At 50.8% G+C, this 22,449-nt stretch overlaps 1 protein-coding gene across 3 annotated transcripts in view; it reads left to right on the plus strand.

The window, feature by feature from the left end:
- The window catches only part of cdh8 (cadherin 8), a 271,443-nt gene that overhangs the window by 202,450 nt on the left and 46,544 nt on the right, over positions 1-22,449 (plus strand). For all 3 annotated transcript variants that reach the window (XM_072517821.1, XM_072517822.1, XM_072517823.1), the window contains exons 7-8: positions 1,256-1,509; positions 18,353-18,489. In XM_072517821.1, the coding sequence (XP_072373922.1) occupies positions 1,256-1,509; positions 18,353-18,489 (391 nt within the window). The remainder of the gene's footprint in view (positions 1-1,255; positions 1,510-18,352; positions 18,490-22,449) is intronic.

Raw genomic sequence — 22,449 nt, forward strand, 5'->3', positions numbered from 1 at the left:
CAAGTTGGCCATCAAGGCCCCTTTCCAGGGAATCTTGACACAGAACATGGAACATATCTGGATCCTTTTTGAATTAGAGGTCACATTTTGTAGACTATTTTTTTTAAAAGTAGGAGCGACACTATCAGATTCCTTTTCCAAAACAATTGGAATATTTCAGATACTTTCTATTTTCCTGCCAACCTTTTAGCCTATTTTGAATATTTTAGTTTGCTTCAAGTACCAAAGGCATCAACAGGAAGAGACAGCTTGGAAGGATTGTGGAATCTGACAGTGTGAGGAAGTTGGATTAACACCAGTAGTTATCCTGTCATTAGCACAGCAGCAACTTGCTTCCAGCTGTGCCTGTTTGTCAATCCAGTTCTCTCGCACTATCTAATCTCCCTAACTCTCTCAGTCAGGGCCCTGTGCAGGCTGTGTCTCTATTGATATTCAGCCAACCCTCCCTCACATCATTGTGCTCCATGACGTTCTCAATGTCGTACAAACTACAAGGGCTAATTTAAGCTCACTGTGCAAAGTGTGAGTGGGATAGCAGCGATCTGAAAGTGGCACTGGGATCACTTATCGTCCCTGGTTACATTGATCCTCAATGCCGCGCCATCTTGGATAGGGAGCCTGAGGCAGATTACTGGACTGTTTTTTTTGCCAGCTTCAGCTGGAAGTCCATTTTTGATCTGCAATTCTGGCTTCTGGAAATCAGGCGTCAGGGGGAAAGCTGGAGGCTTGTGAAACATGCAACCTTTAACAAGGGCAAACATTGCAGGAGTGCAGAGCTTAAATTAATCCCTCCGCCGGTGACCTCCTCATCACCTTGCCCAGGCTTGCCTTGACCATGTAGCACCGTAAGTGCTGGCTCAAAAGAGTTGCTACGAGACCGAGAGGAGCTCCCATCTCGTGAACATCTTTAACAATGAAGAAATAGCCAGCCCTGTCCCCATCTGTGTAATGACTGCTAAATTTTTAATGCATTTGTCTTGATGAGTGAATGGGTGGAAAGAAGCAAAAAAGACCTTGAGTGTTTTAATGCTGGAAAGAATTAACAGCGTTCCCCGACTCTGAATAAAATATGCTTAATAAACAGTCAGTGGTAATTATTGTGGAGGGCTAATGCTCATTGTCTAGGACAGCTCTGGTGAACTTGCTGCAGATGTACTAATCCCGCATAACCTCCATCCATCAGCGTTAACTTCATTTGTTCTCTTGCTATTTGAAGTCATTAGTGAAAATCATTCATCTCTGTCACTTTCAACAGCCCCTGGACTTTGAGACCAAGAGATCCTATACCCTGAAAGTGGAAGCAGGAAATGCACATATTGATCCTCGCTTCATCAGCAAGGGACCCTTCAAAGACACGGCAGCCGTGAAGATCACAGTGGAGGATGCTGACGAGCCGCCAGTGTTCTCATCATCTGCCTATTTCCTGGAAGTGAGGGAGAGTGTAGTCGTTGGCTCTGTCATTGGACAAATAATGGCTCGTGACCCCGATATTGTCGTTAGCTCTGTTAGGTATGCAAGCTCAAGTTCTCGATTTCTTTAATTTTTTTTTTTTAAATCCTTATTTATTTTGCCTGGAGATCAAAGTCCCAGCCTTCCTCCCTTACCCCATGCGACACTGGAGGGGCTGCTTTTGAGGAAATTGACTTTTCGTGGGATGGACTCAAGTATTGGCGACCTTCATTGATGAGGAACGGGGTGGAGGTTTAGACGGAGCAGGCAGGATACGGGAACACTGGTTATGTCACTGAGCTTGTCACTTAGAATTCTGGACTTCTGATCTGGAGATACAATTTCATATTCCAACAGAACAGTTGATTTAATTTTAGCAAAATTAAATAAAATCTGGAATAAGAAGCTGGTATCCGTCAAGGTGACCATGAAACTACCAGATTTACATAATTAACCAATTAGTTCTCAAACATTCTCAAGAGATAGTAGTCGGTCAACATTATCCAACGACGACAGAACCACAGCAATTTCACAGAATCACAGTCCAATTTTTCAGATAACAATCTGAAAATGATGCAATATAACCTCTGCAACACTCTCAGGCAGTACAATCCACACCTTAACCATTTGGCACATGAAAACATTTTTCCTCATGTAAATATTTCTACTTTTGCCAATTACTTTAAATCTGTGCCATCTCGTTCTCGATTCATTCTTGATTCTTTCACAAGTGGGAACAGTTTCTCCCTATTAACTCTATCCAGACGCGTCATGCTTTTGAATACCTCATTTTAAAAGTCTCCTCTCAGCCTTGTCTCCTCCGAGACAACAGTCCTAACCTTTCCATTCTATCCTCACAATTGATGTCCCACATCCCTGGAACCATTTCCGTGAATAATTTCTGCAAGTAACATAGAAGTGCCAGGCAATGACCATCTCCAACAAGAGAGAATTTAACCATCTCCCCTTGACATTCGATGAAATACCATCACTGTATCCCCAACATCCTGGGAGTTACCATTGACCAGAAACTGAACTGGAGCAAACATATAAATACTGTGGCCAGAAGAGGCTGGGAATTGTGCAGAAAATAATTCCCCTCCTGACTCATCAAAGCCTGCCCACCATCTACAAGGCGCAAGTCAGGAGTGTGATGGAATACTCTCCCCTTGCATGAGTGCAGCTCCAACAAGACTCAAGATGCTCAGTGTCATCCAGGACAAAGCAGCCTGTTTGACTGCCACCACCACATGCAAATGGTGGCAACATGTGTACCAGCTAAAAGATACACTGCAACAATTCACCAAGGCTTTTTCAACAGTCTCTTCCAAACCCAGGACCACTACCACCTGGGAGGGCATCAGGTACATGGGAGCACCATCACCTTCAGGTTACCCTCCAAGTCACGTACCATGTTGAATTGGAACTGTATCATTGTTCCTTCACTGTCACTGGGTCAAATTGCCAGAACTCTTTTCTCAACAGCGCTGTCGGTGTACCTACACCAGATGGACCACAGCAGTGTCAGAAGCTGGATCACCACAACCTTCTGAAGGGCAATTAGGAATGGGCAGTAAATGCTGGCTTAGCCACTCCAGGAACAAATAAGCAACAAAAACTTTCTCTGATGTCTTCAAATCTTTCCTAAAGTATAGTGCCCAGAACTGAACACAATACCCCAGATAAGGCTGGAGTTCAAATAGCCTTCTTGCTCTTGTACTATTTAGCCCAGGATACTAATGCTTTATTAACCATACTCTCAAGTTGGTCAATGGCTTATGCCCATATTCACCCTAAATCCCCTTCAGCGTAGTGGCCTTCATTGTATATTGCTTTCTGACCAAATGTAATTACTTTGTCTTTCTCCACATTGAACTTAATCTGCTCTTTGTCCATCCATTCCATCAAATTGTTTCCATCCATTTGAAGTTCCACACCATTCTCCTCACAGTTTGCAACATTTCCAAGTTTTGTATCATCCACATATTTTCAAATTGGGCTCTGTACACCAAGCTCCAGGTCGTTAATATATATGAAGAAGAACAAGGTTCCCAGTACTCCAAACTCCACAACAAACCTTCATCCAGCCCGTAAAACACCCATTACTCTTTGTTTCCTGTCACTCGGCCAGTTTTGCATGTTGCAACATCCCCTTTTATTCCATAAGCTTTAACCTTGCTCAGAAGTCTGTTGTGCGGCACTGTATCAAACGCCTTCTGGAAATCCGTGCCCTTCTATTCTTAGGCAGTCCCCTGGAGTTGGCGATGACTTGTTTCCCCGCTAGAAATGAGTTCTCAGGTGACCAAGGAGTCCAAAGCGTGAGCTGCAGTCTCTGCCATGGGTGAGGAAGACGGTGGTTGGAAGAGTGAGTGGGTGGGGTGCCCCGGTTGCGTCGCTCTACTTCCACTTTCCACATTTGGTTTCGACTTGCTCTTGGCGATGAAACTTGAGGTGCTCAGCTCCTTCCCAGATGCTTTTCCTCCACTTGGACGGCCTTGGGCCAGAGATTCCCAGGTGTCGGTGGGAGTATTTTCAAGGAGCCTTTGAAGGTATCTTTGAAGAGTTTCCTCTGCCCTCCTTTGCCGTGTTGAAGCTTCGAGTAGAGTGCCCATTTCAGGAACCTCATGACAGGAATGCAGATGATGGCACCCTGCCAGCGGAGCTGGTCAAATGCTTCAATACTGGCGATGTTGACCTGAGCAGACCAGTGACATTTATGCGCCTGTCCTGCCAATGGATTTAACAAATCTTACAGAGGTAGAGCTGCTGGTATTTCGTCAGATTTTGAGGATGCCTGCTGTACATAGTCCATGGGCGAGGTTCTTTGACCCCCCGCCAGCTGCCGAATTCTCCAGCGTCGGGGTTTTGCCGGGGCAGGAATCGCGCCACGCCGGTCGGCGGCCACTGGCAGCGGCCCCCCCCCCCCCGGCGATTCTCCGGGCCGCGATGGGCCGAGCGGCCGCCCGTTTTAGGCCAGTCCTGCCGGCGTAAATTAGACCTGGTACTTAGCGGCGGGACCTGGCTTTTGGGGTGGCCTCCGGGGTCCTCAGGGCGGCGTGGGGGGATCTGGCCCCGGGGGGGTGCCCTCCCCCCCCCGGTGGCCTGACCCGCGATCGGGGCCCACCGTTCCGCGGAAGGGCCTGTGCCGTGGGGGCACTCTTTCCCTCCGCACCGGCTGCTGTGGACCTCCGCCATGGCCGGTGCGGAGATGAACCCCCTTGCGCGTGTGCTGGGATGACCCCAGCATATGCTGGCGCTCCCGCGCCAACTCGCACCAGCTGGCAGAGGCCCTTCGGCGCCAGTTGGTGCGGCGCCAAGCCCCTTCCACGCGACTGTCCCTTTTATTCCATGAACTGTGCCTTTGCCCACCTGTCTGGTGACCGGTACAGTACTGCATGCCTTTTGGAAGTCCAAGTACACTACATTAACAGCATTTCCCTCTCATCAACCCTATCTGTTAATTCTTCAAAAGAAAACTCCAGGAAGTTATTTGAACACAAGTTTCCCTTCATGAATCCGTGCTGGCTTTGTTTAATTGACCCGTATATATCCACGTGGCTATTAATCTTATCCCAAACTATTTTTTCCAGAAGTTTCCTCACCACCAAAATTAAACTGACTGGTCTTTTTTGAACAAGGATGTAAAAATTACAGCTCTCCAGCCCCCTGAAACTAACCCTGAGTCTAAGGAAGACTGGAAAAGTATGTTCAGTGCATATGCATTTTCCCACTCTCACTTCACTCATTATCCTTGGATGCACCTCATCTGGTCCTGATGCCTTATCAACTTTTAAGTATGGACAGCTTATCTAATACTGCCTCTTTGTCAATTTTAAATCCTTCCAGTGTATTATTTGCCTTCTCTTTTTTTGTGTCCTGGCTGGCATCAACTTTCTTGGTAAAGACAGATGTAAAATAATCATTTTGTAGCTCTGCTATGCCGTCTGCCTCCATGAGTAAATCCCCTTTTTAATCCTCAATTGGCTCTACTCCTTTTGCCACCCTTTTACTGTTGTATGCCCAGAGAAAACATCATGATTCACTTGTATATTCGCTGCCAGTCTCTTTTCATATTGCCTCTTTGCTTCACTAATTTGCTTTTACACTTCTCCTCTGAACCTTCGACATTCAGCCTGGTTCTCCATTGTATTATCCACCTGACGTCAGTCAAAAGCACTTTTTTTTCCCTTTTCCATTTAATTACTAACTCTTATGTCATCAGGGATCTCTGGATTTCTTTGCTCTATCTTTCCCTTTTGAGAGAATAAATCTTAATGCTGCAGAAACTTTTCCCGAACATGGGGCGTCATTCTCCGACCCCCCAGCGGGTCGGAGAATGGCCGTTGGCCACCGTGAATCCCGCCCCCGCCCCCGCCGAAGTCTCCGAAGGGAGAAAAGTCGGCGGGGCGTTAATGGCGCCGCTGCCGCGGAGAATGTCACGGGTCTGCGCAAGGCAGCCGATTTTCGGCCTGCCGATATTCTCCCTTCCGGATGGGCCGAAGTCCCGTCGACGTGATGACTGTTCACGTCGACGTGAATCAAACCTCCTTTTCATCGGCATGACCCGGTGCTCCAGGCTCACGCCGACCAGCGTGGGGGTGAGTGACGGCCTGGGGGGTTGGCTCTGGGCAGGAAATGGCGTGGCCGCAGTCTGATTGCCTGAGGAGAGGTGTGTCTCGGGTTGTCTGTGTGTGTGTGCGGCGGGGGGGGGGGGGGGGTGGTTAGAGTAGGCTGGGCTCCGGGGGAGTGCCGGGAGGGGGTCCGTGCCGGGGTGGAGGTTGGGGGGGGTCCGTGCCGAGGTGGAGGTTGGGGGTTGGGGGGGGTCCGTGCTGGGGTGGAGGTTGGGGGTGGTCCGTGCTGGGGTGGAGGTTGGGGGGGGGGGGGTCCGTGCTGGGGTGGAGGTTGGGGGGGGGGTCCGTGCCGTGCCGGGGTGGAGGTTGGGGGGGGGGTCCGTGCCGGGGTGGAGGTTGGGGGTTGGGGGGGGGGGTCCGTGCTGGGGTGGAGGTTGGGGGGGTTCCGTGCCGGGGTGGAGGTTGGGGGGGGGTCCGTGCTGGGGTGGAGGTTGGGGGGGGGGTCCGTGCTGGGGTGGAGGTTGGGGGGGGTCCGTGCTGGGGTGGAGGTTGGGGGGGGGTCCATGCCGGGATGGATGTTGGGGGGGGGTCCGTGCTGGGGTGGAGGTTGGGGGGGGTCCGTGCTGGGGTGGAGGTGGGGGGGGGTCCGTGCTGGGGTGGAGGTTGGGGGGGGTCCGTGCTGGGGTGGAGGTTGGGGGTTGGGGGGGGGGTCCGTGCCAGGGTGGAGGTTGGGGGTTGGGGGGGGGGGTCCGTGCTGGGGTGGAGGTTGGGGGGGGTCCGTGCTGGGGTGGAGGTTGGGGGTTGGGGGGGGAAGTCCGTGCTGGGGTGGAGGTTGGGGGTGGTCCGTGCTGGGGTGGAGGTTGGGGGGGGGGGTCCGTGCCGGGGTGGAGTTTGGGGGGGTCCGAACTGGGGTGGAGGTTGGGGGGGGGGGGGGCCGTGCTGAGGTGGAGGTTGGGAGTTTGGGGGTGGTCCGTGCTGGGGTGGAGGTTGGGGGGGGTCCGTGCCGGGGTGGAGGTTGGGGGTTGGGGGGGTCCGTGCTGGGGTGGAGGTTGGGGGGGGGGTCCGTGCCGGGGTGGAGGTTGGGGGGGGGGGTCCGTGCCGGGGTGGAGGTTGGGGGTTGGGGGGGGGGGTCCGTGCTGGGGTGGAGGTTGGGGGGGATCCTTGCCGAGGAGGGGGATGGGAGGGCAAGTGAGTTGGTCCACCTGGCCAGGTGCCAGCCTCCAACAGTTGGACACATGCGGTCCATGCCACCTGGCTGGGGGGAGGAGGGGATATGGGCAATGACGACATGTCGTCGTTCCCCTCCCCCCCAACAGGCCGTCATGTTTTCAGATCATCCAGCGATGTTGGCCGCCGTGGTGGCAGCCGCTCATGTCTATGTTGCCCTGGATGAGGAGGAGGAGGAGGAGGAGGAGCGTGCCAGAGAGGCGCCGCAGGCTGCTGCAGAGGGGCAGGCGGCAGCCGCCCAGGCTGGAAGGACACCTGACCGACAGGACGAGGAGGGGAGGAGGACATCGCGGCCCCACGGCAACGGAGGCACCCAAGGGCGCCCGGTGTGTACCGGCCCTGGCAGTCATACCAGGACCTCACGGACCGGGAATGCAGGAGGAGACTCCGGATGAGCCGGGAAACCGTGGCACACATCTGCCACCTGCTGGCACACCTGTCACCGCGTGGCACTGGCGGGGGACACCCTCTCCCCGTGTCCGTCAAGGTTACGGTGGCCCTGAACTTTTATGCAACGGGGTCATTCCAGGCACCGAGTGGGGACCTGTCCGGCATATCGCAGACATCGGTGCATCGGTGCATCCGGGCAGTGACAGATGCCCTATATGCCATGGCGCACCGCTACATCCGCTTCCCCGTGGACCGGGCCAGCCAAGATGCCCGGGCCGTGGGCTTCTCTGCCGTTGCCGGGTTCCCCATGGTCCAGGGCGCGATCGATGGGATGCACGTCGCCGTGCGGACACCTGCAGATAACAGGGCCGTGTTCACTAATAGGAAGGGGACCTATTTGATGAACGTACAGGTGGTCTGCGACCACCGCATGATGATCCTGCACATCTGCGCCCATCACCCAGGCAGTGTACACGACTCATTCGTGTTGTCGCGGTCATCACTCCCCGGCATGTACGAGGGACGCCATCCCCGGCTGAGGGGCTGGTTGCTGGGCGACAGGGGCTACCCATTGCGATCGTGGCTGATGACGCCTATACGGAGGCCACGCAATGAGGCGGAGAACCGCTACAATGATGCCCATGTAGCGACAAGGGGAGTGATCGAGAGGTGCTTTGGCGTGCTGAAAATGCGTTTCAGGTGCCTGGACCTCTCTGGGGGCACCCTCCAGTATCGGTCAGATAGGGTCGGCCGCATCATTGTGGTGTGCTGCGTCCTGCACAACATAGCCCAGCAGAGGGGCGATGTGCCGCAGGCAGAGGAGGGCGGAGTGGAGGAGCAGCAGGAAGAGGCCCAGTCCTCCCCAGATGAGGGGGATGGGAGCAATGATCAGGGCAGACGGGGTAGACACAGGAGGGTGGCTGTCCACCGTTACCGGCTGGCCCAGCGGGCACGGGACAGACTGATAGACGCCCGCTTCACTGACTAGATGGGCGTGGGAATCGGGTAGTATGGCCACAGACCGCACACCATGGCAACAGCCGACCACCCACACCCCCCACCCATCCACCCACCCAGCACCCTCACCCCCCCCCAACCCCACCCACCCCACCCGCATGCACACCACCGCCCCCCCCATTGCCGATCCACCTGCGGCACAACGGGCCGGGCTCACACAGTTGCGGGTGGACGCGTGTCTATCGCAGGCCATGGAGGATGATGACAACCCGCCCTGCGATGAGCTCCTGGCTCTACATCGTTGGACTACGTCTGACCCATGGCCACAGTACCACCATCCACCCGGACCATCCCTGCATGCGGCTGTGACACTGCAGCTCACGGTCCCGTCCTCTGCCCGGGGGATGTTGATGGCGGCGCAGGGGGAAGGGGGCAGACTCACCTGGGGCTGAGGTAAGACCACCCCTCACACACACACTTGCGCTCAACATACATGACACCCCCGCACACTTTGGACATGGCACAAAGGCAGCTTCGGTAGGTGTAACATTGACTTTAATAACCAAAGGAGTTCATGCACGTGCCCTAGCCCCTAAAACTCATCTGTGCCCTGCACCCGTGCCAACTTACTCAGTGTCTAATTGTTTGGCCTTACGGGCCCTTTGACTACGTCTACGTGGTTCCCCAGACGGTACAGCAGAACTGGAGGTGGACTCCTGTGATTCCTGCCCTCTGACACTGGATCCCTTTGGCGGCCGTTTCCTGGGGCGTCCTGGCCTAGATGGGCCAGGCTGCGGCCCGAGTGACTGGGATGGCGAGCTGCCAGCCTGTCCTGCCCGTTGCCCACCCGATGCACCTGGGACGGAAGGGGGGGAGTCCGAGGTGTCGCGGTGTACCGGGACCTCCCCTACAGAGGGAGCCGGGACGGACCACACCACCTCCTCCTCCCTCGGGGTGCCCGATGGCCCCCAGGCCTCTACATGGGTGGGGGATGCGAACGGACTGGCCATCCGACGCGCCCCCGACATCTGGCGCTGCCAGTCCTGGAGGCCCGTGCTGGTATCGACAGGGGTCTGCAGGTTTGCAGCCATGGAGCCCAGGGTGTTGGCAAACCCTGTCTGTGACAGTGCGACGCCGGCTCGCACATGGCCACTGGCGCCGATGCCCTCAGCGATGGCCTGCAGAGACTGGGCCATGCCCTGCTGAGACTGGGCCATGGCCTGCTGAGACTGGGCCATGGCCTGCTGAGACTGGGCCATGGCCTGCTGAGACTGGGCTATGGCGTTGAGCGCCTCTGCCATCTGGCGCTGGCACTGGCTCATGGCCTCCTGTGAGAGGGCAGCCATTTCCTGGGCCACAGACGCCGCCTGCACGGAAGGCCCCAGGCCTCGCAAACCGTTCCCCATGTCTGACACCGTCGCACCCATTGCCTCCACCGCGGACGCCACCCGTGCGGTGTCAGCCTGGGTGGCACGCATTACCGGCACCACTCCCAGCTCCTGGACGCGGGTGGACTCCTCCACCTGCGACCGCAGCCGCCGCAAGCCGCCCGTCACCCTCTTCGCTCGTCTCCGGGTCGGTGGTTGCATCGGATCTATGTGTGGGTGTGGTAACTGCAGGAACTCGGGATCCATCTGGGCGGCAGATGTTCGCTTGGCCTGGGCTGCCCTCCGACTGCCCGGTCCCTCTGCTGCTCCTACCTCCACCTCCTGTACCGGGACGGCTGTGTTGTGCGCACCAGTGAGTGTGCCAAACGCCTCATCACTAAAGTGCCCAACCGTGGTGAGTGTTTCTGCGATGGTGGAGGGTGTTGGTGACAGCAGTGGCGTTGTGTCGTGCTCTTCGTCCCACTCTGAGTCCATGGCACTTTGGGGTGGGGGTTCGTCTCCACCCATCCACTCTGAGTCACTGTCCGGTATTTCGTCTTCCTGGGTAGTGCTGTCCCGGGTAGTGCTGTCCCGGGTAGGGGTGTCCTGGGTAGTGCTGTCCCGGGTAGGGGTGTCCTTGGTAGTGGTGTCCTGGGTAGTGGTGTCCTGAGTAGTGGTGTCCTGGGTAGTGGTGTCCTGGGTAGTGGTGTCCTGGCTCGGATGTGACGGGGGCCTGTGGCTGCCCCCCTCATTGCTGGGTGGTCGCTCCCGCACGTGACGGGGGTGTCGTCTCCCTGTTGCTCCAGGTCTCTCCGTCTCCCGTGGTGTGCGAGGGGCATCCTGCGGGCGTCGCATGCTGGAGGGTGCGGGTCTCTCCGTCTCCTGTGGTCTCCGAGGGGCATCCTGCGGGCGGTCTGCATCTGCGGGGATGGGTGCCTGGACGTTTGGTCCTGCGATACACAATGAAGCATGCATGGTTAGACATCAGGCAGTGATCAGGTGATACAGGGGAGGGAGATATAGGGGAGGGGGAATATGGAGACGGGCTGTCGGTGGCTCACTCGCTAGTACGCCCCCGACCTCTGCATCAGCAACCTCCCGGTCCTCAGGTCCGCCAGCCAGTTCCAGGGCCCTTTCCTCGTGTACGGTCAGTGGCCTCTCATCAGCGGGCCCTCCTCCAGTCCTCACATGCTCCCTATTGTTGTGTGCGCGCTTCTCCTGTGGGGGGGGGTGGAGTGGTGGCAGGGGTAAAAGGCAACACTGTTAGGCAGGTATATGAATGCACGCCATTGGTTGCACGTGCATTGCAGAGGTTAAGGTTAGGGCTGGATTCACTTGGGGATATGGGGGAGGGGGGATATGGGGGATATGGGGAGGGGGGATATGGGGGAGGGGGGATATGGGGGAGGGGGGATATGGGGGAGGGGGGGATATGGGGAGGGGGGATGTGGGGGAGGGGGGATATGGGGGAGGGGGGATATGGCGGATATGGGGGAGGGGGGATATGGGGAGGGGGGGAAATGGCGGAGGGGGATATGGGGGAGTGGGGATATGGGGAGGGGGATATGGGGGAGGGGGGATATGGGGGAGGGGGGATATGGGAGGGGGATATGGGAGAGGGGGGATATGGGGGAGGGGGATATGGGGGAGGGGGATATGGGGGATATGGGGGAGGGGGGATATGGGGGAGGGGGGATATGGGGGAGGGGGGATATGGGGGAGGGGGGATATGGGGAGGGGGATATGGGGAGGGGGGATATGGGGAGGGGGGATATGGGGGATATGGGGGAGGGGGGATATGGGGGAGGGGGGTTATGCGGGAGGGGGGGATATGGGGGAGGCTCACCCTGCCTCCTCTGATGAGGTTGTTCACCTTCTTGTGGCACTGGGTGCCTGTCCGTGTGTCAGGGCCACAGCGGTGACGGCCTCTGCCACTTCCCTCCACAGACGCCGGCTGTGGCGTGGGGCAACTCAGCGGCCGTGCCCGGGATACAGGGCGTCCCTCCTCTGCTCCACCGCGTCCAGGAGCGCCTCCACATCGCGTGACCTGAACCTCGGGGCTGAGCGACGGCCAGCCATCCAGTCGGGTGTTGCGGTCGGGTGTTCCGGTCGGGTGGGGGGGAGCAGCGCGGCCTTATGAGCCGTCACGCCGTGCAGCGCGTATGACACTGCATGGCGTGAACCACTGCGCAAGCGCGGATCCCGTTACATCGCTGCTAGCCCGTTTCGGACCGGAGACTATCAACCCATTTTTCCGACGTGACGCAAGTCGGATTTGCGCCGTTTTTTGCGCCGATCGGCGGACATTCCGCCGATAACGGAGAATTTCGCCCATGCTCTCTGAACTCTTGCCCCTCACTGCCCTTTACACTATGACTATCCCAGCCTATATCAGGTAATTGGAGTTCCCCGTTGTACCTCTGCAATTTCTTTGTAAATTTGCTCCTCTCCATCCTGCCCACTGGTCGGTGGTCTCCAGGTCACACCAAATAACCTCTTGCAATGGTATCTCTCGTCAAATAGATTCTGCCCTTGACCCCTCTGGAACACTCTCTTCCTTCGACACTGCAATGCTCCTCTTAATCAATACTACCACCCCTCCTTCCTTTCCTATCTCTCTATTTTGTATCCAGGAATAATTAACATCTCCCAGTCCTCTCCTCCCTTGTAACTCACCAATCTTATTAACACACTCCTTGCATTCACATACACACACGTTAGTTCTGATTGAGACTGTGTTACTTTCCTGCCGATACTGACCCCATCTAACTTAGTATTCCCGACTCTGGTGCTTTCTATCTCTCTCTGCATTCTGTGCAGCTTGGTAGTCCTCTCTGACATTTCTTTCTGGTTCCCCAACCCTCCCCAATGGCACTGACAAATCACCCCACAAGGAACTCAGTCCCTGCTCTTGTAGGTGAAATCAGCCCAATCTGCCCCAGAGCCAGTCCCAATATCCTAAGAATTTGAATCCTTCCATTCTGTATCATCTTTCCAGCCACGTATTCATCTGCTATATCCTCCTATTTTTATACCCACTTGTGCATGGTTCTGGGAGTAATCCAGAGATCACTACTTTTGAGTTCCTGCTTACTAATTTCCGACCGAGTGCCCTAAATTCTGATTGCAGGGTCGCATCGCTCTTTCTGCCAATGTCGTTCATACCAACGCAGACCGCAACCTTTGGCAGCTCACAGTAACCCCCCCCCCCGCCGTCTTCCTGCCTCAGTGTGCCCCGTAGCCATTCAGTGGCATCCTTGACCCTGGCATCAGGGAGGCAACACACCTTCATCCTGGATTTACTTCTGTGGCCACAGGAATGCCTATCTATTCCTGTAAATATTGAATAACCTATCCATGTTGCTCTCCCATTTTCCTTGTACACCCTCTAGCCTGTAGGGAAGGAAATTTGCCATCCTTGCCTGGTCTAGCCTAAATGTGACTCCAGACCCACAGGAATGTGGTTGACTCTATTCAGGGACAAATTAGGAGGGGCAATAAATGTTGGCCCAGCCAAGCGATGCTCGCATCCCATGATAGAGTTAAAATAAAATACACTCAGGGAACTCCTGCTTGATCTGCCTGTTTCTGTTTGACTCTCTTTTGACTTTCTCACTCGGCAAGCTGTGCGATGGCCATGGACACGAATCTCCTGATCGGAGACTAGGTGCTCCCGCCAGTGGGAAATTCGAAATGATCCCTGCTGGTGCTAGGAGCGATCCCAACCTGCCATTTAATGGCACTTAGAAAATTGTGTCCAGAACAAAACTCAGTGAATCCAGCTGGACATCTGACCAGAAGATTTAAAGGTGTATCAATTTTACACTCCAAGATCCGTGTGAACAGCACTCTTAAGCTGAGACAGATCAGGTCGAAACTCATGGCTGATGTTTTCTTTTCATTTTTTTCGTGTTTAAATACAGTCAACACTGTCACTGAGACGCAAGACCAAATCTCCCTTCTTTGCTGCATTGCTCTGTGACACCACACTCCTGCTGACCTGCGTTGCCCCTTTCCAAACTCTCAGATGAACCAGAGAAAGACAGAAGTCAAGTAATTAAGAAGGCAAATTTTGGATTGGAATGGATTTGTTTATTGTCACGTGTACTGAGGTGCAGTCAAAAGTATTGTTCTGCACATAGTCTAATCAGAGCATTCCGTACATGAAAAAAAAACATTGGGAAAACAGAAATACACAATGTAAATACATAGACGCAGGCATCCGGTGAAGCATACAGGAGTGTAGTACCACTCATTAGAGAAGATGTGTGAAGAGATCCGTCCATAAGAGGGTCATTTAGGAGTCAGGTAGCAGCGGGGAATAGACTGTTTTGAATTTGTTAGTGCGTGTTCTCAGACTTTTGTATCTCCTGCCCGATGGAAGAAGTTGAAAGAGTGAGTAAGCCAGGTGGGAGGTGCCTTTGACTATGCTGCCCGCTTTTGCAAAGCAGCGGGAGGTGTAGACAGAGACGCTAGATGGGTGGTGGTTTGCATGATGGACCGGGCAGTGTTCACGACTCGCTGTAGTTTCTTGAATGTTGCTGTTTATTGTAAGGAGGATGGAATATAAAAGTAGGGAAATCTTGCTCCAACTGTACTCTCCATTGGTAGAATCACACCTCGAGTACTGGGTTCTGTTTTTGGCCTTTTACCGAAGGAGGGCTGGACTTGCACTGGAGTCAGTTCAGAGAATGTTTGCTGGACTTGAAGGGGTTGTTCTATGAGGAAAGTTTGAGCAGGATGGGTCTATACTCATCGGTGGTTAGAAGAACGAGAGGTGATCTTATTGAAAGATGTGGGATTCCCGGGGCTCGGGAGGGTAGATGCTGAGAGGATGTTCCCCTCATGGGTGAATCTAGAATCTCGAGCGCAGTTTGACAATAGGAGTCTCCCGTTCAAAACTGAATGTCTTCTCTCAGAGAGTCGTGAACATTTAGTGGCGTTAAGGCCACGATCTGATCAGCCATGGTCTTATTTAATGGCGAAGCAGGCCCGTTGGGACAAATGGCCTACTTCTGCTCCTATTCCATCAATTTCCCTCTTTTCAAATCCTTTTGGGGTTCTGAGCTCTTTTTCAGCACACATTGAGGGAAGCCAAAGCAATTAGTATGTAAGAATTTGCATTTGCAGCAGGTCCAGGGGCCCCATGCCTGCTTTCTTTCAAGGGTGCAATGGTAAGAAGCTGTTAACAGGGTTTGGGTTGGTTCATGAGGTGCTGAGGCGGTAACTCAGTTACTGACGGAAAGATGTGGACAAGCTGGTCCGACTGAAACCCACAGGTGCCTGGTGTGAAGGGCCTATTTGCTCAAGGGAACAGTGGGGAGGCACAAATAAAAGGACAGCGATTGTAATGTTATGAAGGATACATCCATGAAGCTGAGCCTTGTCGGCATAGAATTCCAACCTTCGTTATTCATTATTTTCATTTAATTGAGGGCTACACACCCTCAGCAGTGCCAGTCTGTTGCTGCATCCCATCACATAATTCCCTGATTTCAGTCATATTGGCTCTAAACCTCCTACGTGACTCTCCTAACAAAAATACTTCATTGACAGTAAAATAGTTTTCGACGTCCTCGGTGTGCAAACAGTGCGATATAAATGCAAGTCTCTCTTTGTTTTAATGCAGAGGCATGTGCCCTTTATATAACCTGCACTGCACCTAGCCTGGGAGTGTTTGATTTATCTATTTATTCAATTGATTTATCCATGGTGCAGCAAATAGCTTCACATTACAGGAGAGTGTAGGATGCTGTATTGCTCAGACAGTCTGATACAGCTATGTAATTTATAACAGAGCCATGCCCAAAGTCGACATTTTAGAATTTGAGTTGGGATAACCAATCAAACTTTAAAACCCAATTAAAATTTAAAAGCCATTTCAAGATGGGATAGCGACAAATAAAACAAAACTCATTAAAGTGATATTCAAACAGTGGCAATGAACAATCCATTTCATATTGCTGCAACTTGCAAATTAATTCTTGTTAATTTTCGCTGTCAGTGTCTCCCGTCTGCCCATGTCTCTTGAAGATGATGGTTCCTTGGTGGCTTGCAATTCTACAGCACCGAGCAACCTCCAACCACTTCCTAAATAGCTGATGTTTCTCTCTGAATCTAAGCAAATGTTGTGCCAAAGCGGAATCGCAGATGATTCTGTCTTTACTGAACTCCCACAGCATGAGTCTGTGCACTCGCATTCACAAAGACACACATAGATGCACATACATGTGCACACATATGCAGATGTACCACACACACACACACATGTACATGCACACATGCACATAAATGTCCACATACACACATGCTTTTGCACTCATACATGCATGTATGCACATACATGTAAGCACACACATGCTTGCACATACTTGCACAAATGTGCATAGACACACATGTATGCATGCACACAAAGCTGCAGCAGAGGCTGCTGAGTGCTAAACAGGAAATGGAGACCTGTATGGTTCACCTTCCTAACGTAGGGTACCTGGACCAGCTCTTGTGCTTGCATTTCTTCCACACCAGGGCCGACTTAAAGACATTATATGAATACAAGTTGTATAATTTCCTTTGAACAACTTAGTTTATTAGTTATTATCATAAGAAAAAAGTGGCTGTTCGACTGACTGTCAAGAATCAACCAATCATTTCATCAAGAGACTGCTCACCATGGCCCAGCTGGGGGTAGCCGAGTGAGATGGGGCGAAGCGCAAAATGTAGCTAAAGATAGAGAAAGGTGACGGAAGCCCATAGCAGCCTTATGTCATCCCAAGGGATGAAGAGGATAAGTAAGTAAATAATGGCAGGGTCCTGGCCAGGACGGTCAATGACGAGAATGCACTGGGTTTGGTGGTTGGAGGCAGAAGGTTATTTGATGCAACCATCAGTTAATCTGTCCAACCAGAACTGGAGACCCTATAGTGGAATTACAAATTCAAAAAGAAATTGCTGAGAGGTTCTTGTAAAATTAAAGCGATGTAAGAGTTGGGGAAAATGTGCATGTTCCTACATATCTTCCATTGTTGCTTTCAGCCAGGTTTGTGGGTTGTATAACAGAATGCACGTCGATGTCAAAGAATTGCCACTTACATACAGAGGAGCGTCTCCTCTGTCAGTAGAAAACTGAAGCACTTCTGACTGGCGTAAATAGGGACCGACAATCCTTCTTGTTTCTACAAATGGCAATGTATTTATTTCAAAGAGTTTGCCTCTTATTCTTCTCCGTGATAATACTTACACTTCGCTGAAAGCCAACACAAGCTAATATAAAACAAAATTATTCTTACAGCATGCTGAGCTTTGAAGGAGATTTGAAAGATGCTAACTGCAGGTATCGGACAGGTTGTCACTCGGTAGTAAGAGGCTCTTGAATAAGAATAAACATTTATTTCGCCATTTGGTGGTGCTTGCGTCTCTCCATAGCGCATTGTCAATCTATTATCCATGTACTTGTAGAGCTCCGTAAACTTCTCGCAGTGAATTCAAATGCACCATCAGATATTAAAGGATTAATCTGAAATTAATTGAAGGGGATTTTTAACCTTTGAGCACTGTGCCAGGAATGGCTTAGTGGGGAGCACACTTACCTCTGTGTCAAGGGTTTATGGGTTCATGTCCCACGTTAGAGATTTGCTTATGTACTCTAGGTTGATGCACATCCCAGTGCGATACTGAGGGGGTGCTGCATTGTTAGAGATGCTGTAGTGAGACGTTAACCCACATTTGCCCTGTGAGTACGGTGTAAGCGATCATATGGGACTATTTCAAAGAACATCAGGTGAACTCTCCCTGGTATCTGGCCAATACTGACCTCTCAACCATCACCCCCAAATTCAGATGATCTGATCAGTATGTTAATTCTGTCCATGGGACTGTGCCTACATTTCCTCCTCTGTTTTCTGCATTATGACAGGGAATACAATTTAAAAAGGATTGAATGGACCATGGGTGGGATTTATCGACCAACCCGCCGATGGTTTCGGCAGCAGAGGCGGCCCGCCAGCGGAATTTACCGACCCCTCCTGTTGTCAACGGGATTTCCTGGTGACTGCACCCCTCACCAACGGGAATCCCGTGCGCCGGCGTTGGACCGGAATATCCCATCGCGTGAACTGCCGCTAAATCTCACCCTGTGAAGCTGTTTCAGACTTTGCGAGGCCATAAATGCATGTCTTTCTTGTCGAAAATGAACAATCTGGGATCATACTTCAGCTAATTCCCTTTTCTAATGATGGGAAGGAAGATGAGACAAGTTTCATAGTGGATGGTGAATCAAATGTGGCCTGTTTGACGTTATGGCCAAAGGCCAAAGTTAAGTCCCATTCTCAACCTTCCTTTGTCGTGAGTTTGTGTCTTTAACATGGGATGATTACTGAACTGTCTCTTTTGTAGGTATTCAATTGACCGGCACACTGACCTCGAAAGATTGTTCAATGTTAATGCTGACGATGGAAAGATAACCCTGGCTAAACCTCTGGACAGAGAGACAGATGTTTGGCACAACATCACTGTTATCGCCACGGAAACCAGTATGTATCACGGTGCCCAGTTGCGTTGGCAGAAGCTTCTGAGTGACTGTCTTTAATGTCATCCAAAATGGATGGGAATAGAACTGATGCAGGCCACGAGATGGGCCATCAAGCAACCTAATTAGATCTATACAAAACAGATGTTAAAAAAATAATTATGTCAGCATAAACTTCCTATTCAGCTGACAGATGTCTGATCGAAATTGCAATGTATATTTTTCTAATGTCAGCACCTTAACGGGTTGGATTGAGTAATTACAGTATGACCAGTTTACATTGGAATTTTCCATTATAAACATGGGGATTCAAAGTCAGAATGGGAAAATAATAATTCAGGAGAGAGCATGACTTTAAAATGGTCATTGAAACATACTTTAAAAAAAAAAATGCCAGAAAAACTCAGCAGGTCTGGCAGCATCTGTGGAGAGAGAAATAACGTCAATGTTTTGAGTCAGTGGGACTCTTCTTCAGAGTGATGAGTCATATGGACACAAAACTTCTCTTGTTTCTTTCTTCGCAGATGCTGCCAGACCTGGGTTTTTCCAGCTATTTCAGATTTCCAGCATCATAAGAACATAAGAACTAGGAGCAGGAGTAGGCCCCTCGAGCCTGCTCCACCATTCAATGAGATCATGGCTGATCTTTTGTGGACTCAGCTCCACTTTCCGGCCTGAACACCATAACCTTTAATCCCTTTATTCTTCAAAAAACTATCTATCTTTATCTGAAAAACATTTAATGAAGGAGCCTCTACTGCTTCACTGGGCAAGGAATTCCATAGATTCACAACCCTTAGGGTGAAGAAGTTCCTCCTAAACTCAGTCCTAAATCTACTTCCCCTTATTTTGAGGCTATGCCCCCTAGTTCTGCTTTCACCCATCAGTGGAAACAACCTGCCCGCATCTATCCTATCTATTCCCTTCATAATTTTATATGTTTCTATAAGGTCCCCCTTTATCCTTCTAAATTCCAATGAGTACAGTCCCAGTCTACTCAACCTCTCCTCATAATCCAACCCCTTCAGCTCTGGGATTAACCTAGTAAACCTCCTCTGCACATCCTCCAGTGCCAGTACGTCCTTTCTCAAGAAAGGAGACCAAAACTGAACACAATACTCCAGGTGTGGCCTCACTAACACCTTATACAATTGCAGCATAACCTCCCTAGTCTTAAACTCCACCCCTCTAGCAATGAAGGACAAAATTCCATTTGCCTTCTTAATCACCTGTTGCACCTGTAAACCAACTTTTCGGACTCATGCACTAGCACACCCTGGTCTCTCTGCACAGCAGCATGTTTTAATATTTTATCATTTAAATAATAATCCCTTTTGCTGTTATTCCTACCAAAATGGATAACCTCACATTTGTCAACATTGTATACCATTTTCCAGAACCTAGCCCATTCACTTAGCCTATCCAAATCCCTCTGCAGACTTCCAGTATCCTCTGCACTTTTTGCTTTACCACTCATCTTAGTGTCGTCTGCAAACTTGGACACATCGCCCTTGGTCCCCAACTCCAAATCATCTATGTAAATTGTGCACAATTGTGGGCCCAACACTGATCCCTGAGGGACACCACTAGTTCCTGATTGCCAACCAGAGAAACACCCATTAATCCCCACTCTTTGCTTTCTATTAATTAACCAATCCTCTATACATGCTACTACTTTCCCCTTAATGCCATGGATCGTTATCTTATGCAGCAACCTTTTGTGTGGCACCTTGTCAAAGGCTTTTTGGAAATCCAGATATACCACATCCATTGGCTCCCCGTTATCTACCGCACTGGTAATGTCCTCAAAAAATTAGTTAGGCACGACCTGCCCTTTATGAATGTATGCTGCGTCTGCCCAATGGGACAATTTCCATCCAGATGCCTCGCTATTTCTTCCTTGATGATAGGTTCCAGCATCTTCCTTACTACCGAAGTTAAGCTCACTGGCCTATAATTACTCGCTTTCTGCCTACCTCCTTTTTTAAACAGTGGTGTCACGTTTGCTAATTTCCAATCCGCCGGGACCACCCCAGAGTCTAGTGAATTTTGGTAAATTATCATTAGTGCATTTGCAATTTCCCTAGCCATCTCTTTTAGCACTCTGGGATGCATTCTATCAGGGCCAGGAGACTTGTCTACCTTTAGCTACATTAGCTTGCCTATCACTACCTCCTTAGTGATAACAATCCTCTCAAGGTCCTCACCTGTCATAGTCATTTCCATCAGTCACTGGCATGTTATTTGTGTCTTCCACTGTGAAGGCCGGCCCAAAAAACCTGTTCAGTTCCTCAGCCATTTCCTCATCCCCCATTATTAAATCTCCCTTCTCATCCTCTAAAGGACCAATATTTACCTTAGTCACTCTTTTTTGTTTTATATATTTGTAGAAACTTTTACTATCTGTTTTTATATTCTGAGAAAGCTTACTCTCATAATCTATCTTACTCTTTAAAGCTTTTTTAGTAGCTTCCTGTTGCCCACTAAAGATTTCCCAGTCCTCTCCCACTAATCTTTGCTACTTTGTATGCTTTTTCCTTCAATTTGATACTCTCCCTTATTTCCTTAGATATCCACGGTCGATTTTCCCTCTTTCTACCGTCCTTCCTTTTTGTTGGTATAAACCTTTGCTGAGCACTGTGAAAAATCGCTTGGAAGGTTCTCCACTGTTCCTCAACTGTTTCACCATAAAGTCTTTGCTCCCAGTCTACCTTAGCTAGTTCTTCTCTCATCCCATTGTAATCTCCTTTGTTTAAGCACAAAACACTAGTGTTTGATTGTACCTTCTCACCCTCCAACTGTATTTTAAATTCCACCGTATTGTGATCGCTCCTTCTGAGAGGATCCCTAACTATGAGATCCTGAATCAATCCTGTGTCATTACACAGGACCAGATCTAGGACCGCTTGTTCCCTCGTAGGTTCCATTACATACTGTCCTAGGAAACTATCGCAGATACATTCTATAAACTCCTCCTCAAGGCTGCCTTGACCGACCTGGTTAAACCAATCGACATGTAGATTAAAATCCCCCATGATAACTGCTGTACCATGTCTACATGCATCAGTTATTTCTTTGTTTATTGCCTGCCCCACCATAATGTTACTATTTGGTGGCCTATAGACTACTCCTGACTTTTTCACCTTACTATTCCTGATTTCCACCCAAATGGATTCAACCTTATCCTCCAGAGCACCGATGTCATCCCTTACTATTGCCCGGATGTCATCCTTAAATAACAGAGCTTCACCACCTCCCTTAGCATCCACTCTGTCCTTCCGAATAGTTTGATACCCTCGGATATTTAACTCCCAGTCGTGACCATCCTTTAACCATATTTCAGTAATGGCCACTAAATCATAGTCATTCACGATGATTTGCACCATCAACTCATTTACCTTATTCCGAATACTACGAGCATTCAGGTAAAGTACACTTATGTTGGCTTTATTACCTCTGTTCTGAATCTTAACACCTCGATCAGTAACCTCTCCCAAGTTATATTTCCTCTTAACGTTTCTCCTAATTTTCCTTGTTGTTAAACCCATATCTTCATGTAACAACCTGCCGCGTCGCTTATATTAATGTTTTTACTTCCCGCTTTATTCCTTTTAGTCTTCCTGGTCCTATTCACTGAGCTCCCCTCAGTCACTGTACCTTGTACTGTCGCCCTTTTTGATTTTTGACTATGGCTTCTCTGCCTTCCACTTTCCCCCTTACTGCCTTTTGTTTCTGTCCCTGTTTTCCTCCCTTCCAACTTCCTGCATCGGTTCCTATCCCCCTGCCACATTAGTTTAAACTCTCCCCAACAGCTCTAGCACATCGGTTCCAGTCCTGCAAGGTGCAGACCGTCTGGTTTGTACTGGTCCCACCTCCCCCAGAACCTGTTCCAATGCCCCAGGATTTTGAATCCCTCCCTCTTGCACCATCTCTCTAGCCACGCATTCATCCGATCTATCCTGAC

This window comes from Scyliorhinus torazame, chromosome 10 (assembly GCF_047496885.1).
Source record: "Scyliorhinus torazame isolate Kashiwa2021f chromosome 10, sScyTor2.1, whole genome shotgun sequence".
In the NCBI taxonomy this organism is placed as follows: domain Eukaryota; kingdom Metazoa; phylum Chordata; class Chondrichthyes; order Carcharhiniformes; family Scyliorhinidae; genus Scyliorhinus; species Scyliorhinus torazame.